The sequence below is a fragment of the Doryrhamphus excisus genome, linkage group LG14 (assembly GCF_037039965.1).
Source record: "Doryrhamphus excisus strain RoL-2023G ecotype Guam linkage group LG14, RoL_Dexc_Guam_v1.1, whole genome shotgun sequence".
Classification (NCBI taxonomy): domain Eukaryota; kingdom Metazoa; phylum Chordata; class Actinopteri; order Syngnathiformes; family Syngnathidae; genus Doryrhamphus; species Doryrhamphus excisus.
In genome coordinates, this window is record NC_136370.1 from 1,200,773 (window position 1) to 1,212,105 (window position 11,333).

General features: G+C 46.4%; 1 protein-coding gene across 1 annotated transcript in view; it reads right to left on the bottom strand.

The window, feature by feature from the left end:
- Positions 1 to 10,416, bottom strand: part of LOC131132032 (uncharacterized) — a 29,872-nt gene extending 19,456 nt beyond the window's left edge. The window contains exons 1-2 of the mRNA XM_058077188.2: positions 9,677 to 10,416; positions 2,964 to 3,033 (exon numbers count right to left, since the gene is read on the bottom strand). Coding sequence (XP_057933171.2) covers positions 2,964 to 3,033; positions 9,677 to 9,994 — 388 coding nt within the window. The 5' untranslated portion in view covers positions 9,995 to 10,416. The remainder of the gene's footprint in view (positions 1 to 2,963; positions 3,034 to 9,676) is intronic.
- Positions 10,417 to 11,333: the final 917 nt, after the last annotated feature.

An 11,333-nucleotide genomic window follows, 5' to 3' on the forward strand; every position in this document is an offset into this window, starting at 1 on the left:
TTTTTCTAGAGCTGTGGAGGCATGAAATCACACCCCCATAGTCGCCTTTACACTCATTTTAGCCAACATAGTACACAAGGGGCTAGCATGTAGGCCACACATGGGGTTGGACCCCGCCTCTCCCCCAAAGCCAGCTGGGATAGGCTCCAGAATTAGGCTCCCGAATTGAAAACATTTGAACTATCCCAGAAGAATCGGAATGCCCGTCCCATTGATGCTGGCGACCCGATTCCCATTCCTAACAGCATTCCTAATTAATGGCAAATAATTGCAGTCAGCAAGAGAGTGGATTCTGAAGCAGGACTGGAAGACTGAAAAAGCCGAGCAGGTGGTTGCAACATGGAGAGAAAAATGGGTTTCGGTGGTTAACGAGGGAAGAAAATGGAGCCATCCATGCCGAGAACGTTTTGGAGATAAACTGAAACCATATCATCCACAACCGGGACATGATCTTCAGGAGAACCATTCAAACCATCAATGACAACCAGATCTTCTGAAGGACATCTTCTGCCCCACCTGTATGTTCTATCTCTCCAACTACCGCTCAGGGTTTTTGGAACATGATCCGTTTTGACGCTGGAACTAGATCGTTCTTGCTTCTTCATTGAGGGTCCGGTCTGCATCAAAGCACCACGGTTCTGCCGTCTCACTGACCGGGCGATGCCAACAATGGAAAGCATCTCATCCATGCCAACTTACGATGATGGGCAGGCGCCAGGTGGTTCTATATCTGTCTGTCTGCCGCTCTATCTGCTCTAACTCTTTACCTATTTATTTGGCTATCTATAGTTGTTTATCTTTGTTGTTTATGTTTACGATATGTGACCATGCGTCCGTTTTTCTAGGAATCACAACTTCAGGATTATAATCGCTTTCTCAGCTCAAGTGTCCATCGTGGAACCAAAGAAAGTCGCCTGAAGGAAGGTGAAGAAGTCCAAAAATAACTCATGGCAAAACAAGAAGGTGGGAATTGTCTTGGGAATTCCCTTTCATTCATCATTTGCATGCCTTTAGAATGGTTTCATCCATGGAAAACCGTCCAACTTTTGGCAGCCATTTTTGACTTTCACCGAAAACCATCCGTGCGAACCCCGGGTCTTCAATCGGAAGTGTCAATCTGATAGTGTTCCTTTTCAGGGGTTTCCCCATTTGGTGATCAAGTACCTCCACAACACCCACCCGGGTCCACTATTCTCTCCTTTGGGAGACACAGGAAGTGACCAGAAGCTGTAAAAGCGTGAGACCATCTGGTGGGCTCGGAGTTGAAAGGCCGCCACACCTGCGGCAACATAGAATCTCCTGTGAAGCCGAAGCAGACCACGTCATTAATGGGCGTGGACCACAGGACACTTTGTGTCATTTTGGACCACTGACACCCTCTTGGCAAGACCAATTAGCACCGACGTGTCGGGACAGACGCCTCCTTCTGTTCCCACGGCCGGTGGGACACAAGCTGGAGGAGTCGGATCTGACTGGACTTTGAAGGCGGACTCAGGGTAGTCGCTACGAATGATTGATTCGCCTGAGCTGGGCGGGTCTCTGAGGGTCCATCTACGTTCCCTCCCTGACCTCCGGTCATGAGCTTGAACATTGGGGGCAGAAGCGGCCAAAAGGATTTTCTCTGGAGGGTGGCTGGCCTTTCCTTGAGAGAGAAGGCTGAAACTCGGGTCCCTGGTTGGGGTGCCTCCCGGACGCCCACCAGGGGAGGTGTCTGATTATTCAAATTGAATCACCCAAATTCATTTATCTGGATCAGGTCTGGAACCAATGAACTTATAAACTATAAATGAGGGACAACTGTAGTATGAAAAAATAGATATTCACGAGAGGGGGAAAAAATCACTTTTTCAATGAAATTTTGAATTATTATTCTTTATTTTCTAATATTGAGGTTAGAAATTTTGGTTGCGAATTTTGGAAAATTATCTTGGGAAAATTTATAATCTGAGAATAAAGTACAATAATAATAAAAGTTATGAAGAAAATGTCAAAAGTAAATGTAAATATTGAAATGCGATATTTGGGAAAAAGAACAAAAACAGCAAAATGTCATTTCCGGGGGTAAAAAGGAGGGTCAGCAGGAGGAACCAGAACTAGCGATTATTGGGTAAATGGGAAATGCCGGTGTAAAGGTGACTAGGGGTGCTATTTTATTTCTGGAGGGCTCTAATTATGTTAAAACGCCCATTTAGAAAGTTGTAAACAGGTTTTTTAACTATGAAAATATTCCATTCCTAAATAAGGACTTCCTGGTCTGGAACCAATTACCCCCATGAACCAGGGATTACTGTGCTTCTGTTAGGATTTGTGCATGAGTTATCATTAAAAGAATTCAACGTATTGCAATCCTGCCCGAGGAGGCAAATACTTTGTGTACTTCTTGTTTCAGCCAATGTCGACGATACTTTTTACAGTGCAAGTGAACTTTTTCTTACAAACACAAAAGTGCAACATACACAGACCCCCCCCCGCCCCCCCACAGACACACACCACTAGCTGATGACTGAATGACTAGCACCTGGAGGAAACAGGTGGTTTTACACCCAGAAGATATTTGTCTATGTCAGCAGTTGGGTGGATTCTAGTTTCTTTAGTGAGCCGTGGGTCCTCGCCCCTTTCATATATTTCTATTTAAGCCATGCTGAAATGTGGAGGAGCGATCGCAATGCAGCCCCCCCCCCCCAAAAAAAGCGGTAAACACTGCAGAAAAACCCAAGAACAAGAATTTGGCCTATTTTCCTTTTCTCACAGCAACAAATGCAGCATGATCCGGTTTGTGTTGACATCGAACCCCGGGTCCCGCCCTAGACTCCACCCCACTCACGACCCTGCGGCCAAAATAAGGGGATCCGCACGACCCCTTCAACAACCTCCCTCAATCTGTTGACCGTAACAAAAGCCGAGCAGTCAGGGCCAGATGGGGATCTCATCAGGGTAGTTCTTTAGAGGTTCTTCAGACGTACCTGGCGGACAGAGGCAGCTGTAGGGGGCCTCCCTCGCTCCTCGAGTCTTGGGAAGTCGCTCTGCAAGCTTCTGCATGGGAGGAAAGGAGACAGGAATCATTTGATGAATATCCAATAAAGAATAAAGAACAAAGCCAATATGTAAAACCCTACATCTCCAGTAGGGTTGGAGCCTACATCTCCAACAGGGCTGGAGCCCAAGCCCAATACGCTATTCGGAACGGCACGAGGAATGACTTTTTCAGGAATAATAAATGGGAACAAATTAAAATCCTTTGAGTATTCCATTGCCGGCCGGAATGTCCCGGTTCTCAAACTGAACCTGACCAGCTCAAACAGTAGCTCCTTGACACAAAACCTGCTCCTACGCCGACGTTATTTCGGGGTATCAAAGAGCGATACTCGACCCCATTAGGTGCACGAATTCCTGCCTGTGATTTGACCCCGAGCAGCATCCACAAGCATCCCAGTACATTCTCCAAAGTATGGCGGGCGCTCCAACTGGCGGCGCTTCCTGGCAGAGGAATGCCAGCACGGACTGTTTAGAGGCTGGCGACAGGTGCCGGAGGGGATATTATGGAGGGGCTGCCATTCCCAGCACTCGGGGCACTCAGTCTTCTGGGCACCGCCTGTTACATCAGTGGCCCCGGCGCCATGGTTTGGTCATCACAACAATGAAGTCAAAAAGTCTAAATAGTCAAAGTGCATTTGGCCGTGAGGTGGACTTGATCACTTGTGGAGATGATCAAAGGAGTTCACACCCAAGTGCAATTCCTAGAAATGAAAACTAAAAAAAAGGTTCTTGTTGGAGGTAAGGAATGTTTGGAAAGGAGGTTTGCAGATGCCAAAAGGAAAATACGAGCCAGTACTTTGTCCATGAGTGGTAAAAAGGGTTGATTTGTAGTACTTGAAATTTAACTTGGAGTACTATGAAATACAGGTTTTCCATCCATCCATTGAATTATCCATCCACTCACCCATCCATCCATTCATCCATCCATCCACCCATCCATCCACCCACCCACCCATCATCCATCCATCCATCCATTCACCCATTCACCCAATCATCCATCCACCCATCCATCCATCCAATCATCCATCCACCCACCCATTCACCCAATCATCCATCTACCCATCCATCCATCCATCCAATCATCCATCCATCCATCCATCCATGCATCCATCCACCCAATCATCCATCCACCCATCCATCCATCCATCCACCCATTCATCCATCCATCCACCCAATCATCAATCCACCCATCCATCCAATCATCCATCCATCCACCCATCATCCATCCACCCAATCATCCATCCATCCACTCATCCATCCATCCATCCACCCATCCATCCATCCATCCATCCACCCAATCATCCATCCACCCATCCATCCATCCACCCAATCATCCATCCACCCATCCATCCATCCACCCACCCAATCATCCATCCACCCATTCATCCATCCATCCACCCATTCACCCATTCACCCATTCACCCAATCATCCATCCATCCATCCAATCACCCATCCACCCATCCATCCATCCACCCAATCATCCATCCACCCATCCATCCATCCACCCAATCATCCATCCACCCATCCATCCATCCACCCAATCATCCATCCATCCATCCATCCATCCATCCATCCACCCACCCAATCATCCATACACCCACTCATCCATCCATCCACCCATTCACCCATTCACCCATTCATCCATCCATCCATCCACCCATTCACCCATTCACCCATTCACCCATTCACCCATTCACCCATTCACCCAATCATCCATCCATCCATCCAATCATCCATCCACCCATCCATCCATCCACCCAATCATCCATCCACCCATCCATCCATCCATCCATCCAATCATCCATCCACCCATCCATCCATCCACCCAATCATCCATCCATCCATCCACCCATCCATCCATCCATCCATCCACCCATCCATCCATCCATCCACCCATCCATCCATCCACCCAATCATCCATCCATCCATCCATCCACCCATCCATCCATCCATCCATCCATCCAATCATCCATCCACCCATCCATCCATCCATCCACCCATCCACCCATCCATCCATCCACCCAATCATCCATCCATCCATCCATCCACCCATCCATCCATCCATCCATCCATCCAATCATCCATCCATCCATCCATCCATCCATCCAATCATCCATCCACCCATCCATCCATCCATCCACCCATCCACCCATCCATCCATCCATCCATCCATCCATCCATCCAATCATCCATCCACCCATCCATCCATTCATCCACCCATCCATCCATCCATCCATCCATCCATCCACCCAATCATCCATCCAACATGACAGTAACTGCCACCAAGTGACCAGTGTGTAATAGGACCTATGATAGTAATGAAAGAAAGGTACATATATACGTATATGTGTATATGTATATATATATATATATATATATGTAGCATATATATATATATATATATGTGTGTGTGATGAATTCTAGGCCATATTTGACCATAAACAGGATGATTTATTCATACTTCTTTACTAAGCCATGATGGAGGGAAGCCATGGAAACGGGGGAGGGGCTACGGTAAGAAAAAGAACTGGACCACATTGACGGGTCAAACGGATGCTAACGCTACCTTCGCGGCTTCTTCACTTCACGCTGTACTTGACCAACGTTCGATATCCACAACCGTCAACACGCCTGCTTTGGCTGCAGCCTCGCAGTCGGCGCCATTAAATCCCGCCCCTACGTGTGCGTTCATGTGTGGCCGTTATGTCATCGCCAACTGTGCGGTGATGAAGTGCAGAGCTACGCAGTCGGAGTCGGCTTTGTGATTAGCACGTGCGCCATTAGTCCCAGCGGGCCCCCCACGTGGGGGCCACGCAGGGCTGTCATGCATCTCAATCTAGCGGCTGGTACGTCTGTGGGGATCCGACCCGTGTTTTCCCTTTTCTTCACCTCGGAACGCCGCCTGGAGCTCTTCGCCGGCGTCTGCACTTGCCGTGCTCAGCGAGCGTGGAGCAGACGTGGCGGACTGGAAAAGTTAGCGGGGTCACGTTTGGGCCGCCGTAAGGGTCCCAAGGCGGAAGAAGGTGCTCATGGTGAGGATATGGCAGGTATTTAGAGGAAGTGCAAATATGGTCTGTGTTCACATGTGCACGACCACCCCCCCCCCGCCCCCCTTCCCCCGCACCCCCCCACCCCAGGAAAGTAGAAGACCACACCATTGAGGTTGAAAATGAAGTTGTTTCCACATACTTCGATTCTGGCCCCGAATCTTCAGATGGATGCTGGAACGCTTAGGATGAAGAGGAATTCTCCTTTCATGGAAAACCACTTCAGCCAAAGACAAATAATTTGGGATTTGCCAAGACTTCCAGTACCTGTCTTTAAAAATCTGGGAATCTTTGATTTCAAAGTATGCACCTCGTCTGTTTAAGTAGGATTGCTAATTACCATCATTAGAGCCCTGTGTACATGTAATAACACCCCTATAGTCACGTTTAGACTATTAGAGCCCTGTAGACATGTAATAACACCCCTATAGTCACGTATAGACTACCATGACCCAATGGAGTAGACATAACCAAAGTAAACAATCCCTTTAGGACATAAATAAAACTGGTGCTAGCGTGTGTCGCTATAAATATGTTCCCTGGGGAGCTGAGGGGCAGGTGGGGAGTTGAGTTTTTGCGTGTACTTCCTGTTTTTCTGAAGTCTTATTTTTAGGGCTTGGTGTGAAATCTTTCCAACCTGCAATAAAAGCCTGTTGTTGTGGTGTATCATGAACATTACAGTACCATGTCAGGCAGCTAGTAAACAGTATCCAATACTACATTTCATCACAACGTCTTTGAATGCATCACCTTGGAGTTGGATTTTACTGAACATGAACACATCAGGGGGCTAAGCAAAGGTCACACGGGGGCAAGTGGTGGAGTACTAATAAACCCACAATGAAGAACTAGTCCACTTCAGGTCTGCTTGGATTTACTCAGTACTTCCTATTTACTTCCTGTTGTGTTGGGAATTGGGCTTTACCAGGATTTAAAAACTATTGTTATTCCTTCTTTAACTAAGATGGACACGCGCCCCTTAAATCGAGGGTGGGGGAGGGGGGTATGGGTTCCAGCTATAATACAGGAACCAGGAACAACAGCTGGGTGCTACAAAGTCTGTCCAAACAACCGTCCTGACCCACATCTGGCAACCGAGACATGAATGATCTCAGGGTGCTGTTGGCGGGACCCAGGACCGAAGGGGGCGCTCATCTTTTCTTCTCTGGACACCTGAGGGGGAAAGCGTGCCAACGGGGCAGCAAATCCCATTTTTGGAAGAAGGAAGCGCTTCCAAAGGCAGCCAATGGTTGACCGGCGCCCCGATGGAGCCCCCCCACCCCCCTTGTGTGTGAAAGTAACACCCAAGCGTCTTAGACTAGCTACGACGAAAGGCCACATCTGGTCTGGTCCCATTAATAACCAGTATGTATACTGGGGGAGATAAACAAAACTTGGGGTCTCCAGCACATGAAGGAGAAGAAGGAGACCCTCACCATGGCGGACCCCGAGGTTGGGCGTCTCTTTCATCGTCTACAACACAGTTTTTACTCACTCCCCCTTCTTTTGGCCCCGGGTGTCCACAGTGGTGGTTTTCCTTCACAGCCACATTATCACTTAAATAATCTTTATTTTATTTGTACTCATTTAATTTGCTCTTATTTTTTACTTATCCAACATTTCAACACTTTTTCTTTCCTTTTTCTCTCTTCTTTTCTTTCATTCATTCCATCAGACCTTCCATTACTTTTTTACTATTCATTCATTCATCTTTCTTTTTTATTCTTTTATTATTAGTTATGATTATTATTATCTATCTTTGTGTATATACTCCTTCATCATCGCATGGCTTACCTCTTACACATATTCCATATACACCATGTAGAATACCATATAGTACACCATGTAGAACACCATGTACACCATGTAGTACACCATGTACACTATTTAGTACACCATGTAGTACACCATGTACACTATTTAGTACACCATGTAGTACACCATGTAGTACACCATGTACACCATGTAGTACACCATGTACACTATTTAGTACACCATGTAGTACACCATGTAGTACACCATGTACACCATGTAGTGCATCATATAGTACACCGTGTAGTACACTGTGTAGTACACCATGTAGTACACCATGTAGTGCATCATATAGTACACTGTGTAGTACACCGTGTAGTACACCATGAAGTACATCATGTAGTACACCATTAAGTACACCGTGTAGTAAACCATGTACACCATGTAGTATACCATGTACACCGTGTACTACACCGTGACTCCACCACGTCTATGCAATAGTACACCATGTAGTACATCATGTACACTATTTAGTACACCGTGTAGTACACCATGTAGTACACCATGTAGTACACTGTGTAGTACACCATGTAGTGCATCATATAGTACACCATGTAGTACACCGTGTAGTACACCATGTAGTGCATCATATAGTACACCATGTAGTACACCATGAAGTACACCATGTAGTACACCATGAAGTACATCGTGTAGTACACCATGAAGTACACCGTGTAGTAAACCATGTACACCATGTAGTATACCATGTACACCGTGTACTACACTGTGACTCCACCACGTCTATGCAATAGTACACCATGTAGTACACCATGTACACTATTTAGTACACCGTGTAGTACACCATGTAGTCACCATGTAGTACACCATGTAGTACACTGTGTAGTACACCATGTAGTGCATCATATAGTACACCATGTAGTACACCATGAAGTACATCGTTTAGTACACCATGAAGTACACTGTGTAGTAAACCATGTACACCATGTAGTATACCATGTAGTACACCGTGTAGTACACCATGTAGTACACCATATAGTACACTGTGTAGTACACCATGTACACCATGTAGTGCATTGTATAGTACACCATGAAGTACACAGTGTAGTACACCGTGTACTACATGAGTACACCATGAAGAACACCATGTAGTACACCATGAAGTACACCATGTAGTACACCATGAAGTACACCGTGTACTACATGAGTACACGATGAAGAACACCATGTAGTACACCATGAAGTACATCGTGTACTACACCATGAAGTACACCATGAAGTACACCGTGTAGTAAACCATGTACACCATGTAGTACACCGTGTACTACATCATGAGTACACCACGAAGAACACCATGAAGTACATCATGTAGTACACCATGAAGTACACCGTGTAGTAAACCATGTACACCATGTAGTATACCATGTAGTACACTGTGTAGTACACCATGTCGTACACCATGTAGTACACCATATTGTACACTGTGTAGAACACCATGTAGTGCATCGTATAGTACACCGTGTTGTACATGAGTGTAGTGCATCGTATAGTACACCGTGTAGTACACCATGAAGTACACAGTGTAGTACACTATTTACTACACCATGAAGAACATCGTGTAGTACACCATGAAGTACACCGTGTTTTAAACCATGTACACCATGTAGTACACCGTGTAGTACACCATAAAGTACCCCATGTAGTGCTCTGTGTAGTACACCATATAATACACCATCAAAAAACAGCAAGGTGCAAAAGGAGGAGGATCATCCCAAAGCGAGTGGTACACCATGGCAGTAGACCACGCAGGAGAGAAGCTCACCTCGTCCAAGATCTGGTCCAGCCTGTCCAAAAGGAGAGGCTCCACCTGCTCCAAGGAGAACATCCAGGCCGAGATCTGCTGCTGCTCCAGACGTACAATCCTGGACTGCAGCAGCGTGGTGGTCCGTACCAGAACTCCAATGCAAACTCCAAAGCAAAGCAGAAGTAATACCAGCGTGACAGCAGAAACTTCTCTGCAGCGCAGTTGCAGCTTCTTGGAAGCGTTCTTCTGGGGGTTCTTCTGGCTCCTCGCCCCCTCGTCTTCCATTGTAGACCTCAACGGATGTTTGTATCCACTCGGACTCTTGGTGAAGAGCATCGAGATGAGGAGGAGGACTTGGACTACAAGTGAGGACTTTATGAAAGTTCTTCGGACTTCTGCTGAGCGACTATATCGAAGTTAAAAACATGAGCATTTTGTGCTGTGCCATTGGTCAGTGATGTTCCTGATGTTCCCGACGTTCCTGATGTTCCTGCTTCATAGGGAAGTCGTAGGGGTCATCTCCGTCCCAGAAGTTGCTGCTCCTCTCCCAAGTGATTGCGATGTGTGCTGCAGGTCAGCCGCCCTTGAGCCTTTCTGAAACCTGAAGCAGCCTCTCTCTCTCCTCTCTCTCTCTCTCTCTCTCTCTCTCTCCCACTTTCTCTCCCCCTCAGAAGCTCCTCCTCCATGGTTGGCTTGAGGTTAAAAGCCGGGGTGGGATTGACGGCAATGCTGCAGCCCCCTTTGATGTATTTTTAGGGGACGCAAAGCCAGCAACTGCTGTGGGCCGGCGGCGAGTCTGCTGACTGGACGACTCACATGGGGCCAAAACAAAACAGCAGGGGGGGGGGGGGGGGGGCTCGGACTTGCTAAGTATGGCGTCCAAAGTTTGCGGCTTTTTATTGGCCTGCCGCTTATTCCAAGGATTCCATTCAGTGAAGGTGACATTATTATATGTACAGATATATTATTCTTGTTATTATTATGATGATTATGGTAGATATCCATATATATGGATGGGGGGGGCATGTTGCTTACAGCCACGCCCATAAGCCAACTGCTATGCTGCATCCATTAGCTTCCAAACAGGATATGGAATGATACACAAACCGGTTTCCGTATTGGTATCGCTTGATATCAGAATCGGAAATTGAGAGTTGGACAATATCGGCATATCAGATATCAAGAATATCGGGAATCTAACCTCCGAAGCTTTTCCAGACTTTCAACAACAATTAATTGATCAAGACATTATTAATCAATTATCAATTTTCTCACATAATCGCGGTTCAATTATGGCTCCATCGATATGATTGTGGTTTGTGGTGGACTACGGTCTACGATTAGTCAACATCCTGGATCCTGGCCACTCGGCATGCCGTAATGTTGCATGGACAAGACACCCATCCGTACCCATCCATGTAGCTAGCCATGTAGCCAGCCATGGAGGCTCACTTCTCATCCCGTGTGGAAGTGGTAAGTTTGTGGCCTCTTACTTTGTCCTTCTTCCCCACTCCATTTGAAAAGTTTTCTTCAATTTAGATGAAATACATTTGAGGCGACTATAGGGGTGTTATTTCATGTCTGAAGGGCTCTAATCATGTCGTATGTATCAATCATATTTAGAAAGTCGGAAACGGGTTCTAACTACAAAAATATTCTAGTTCTTAACATGGAA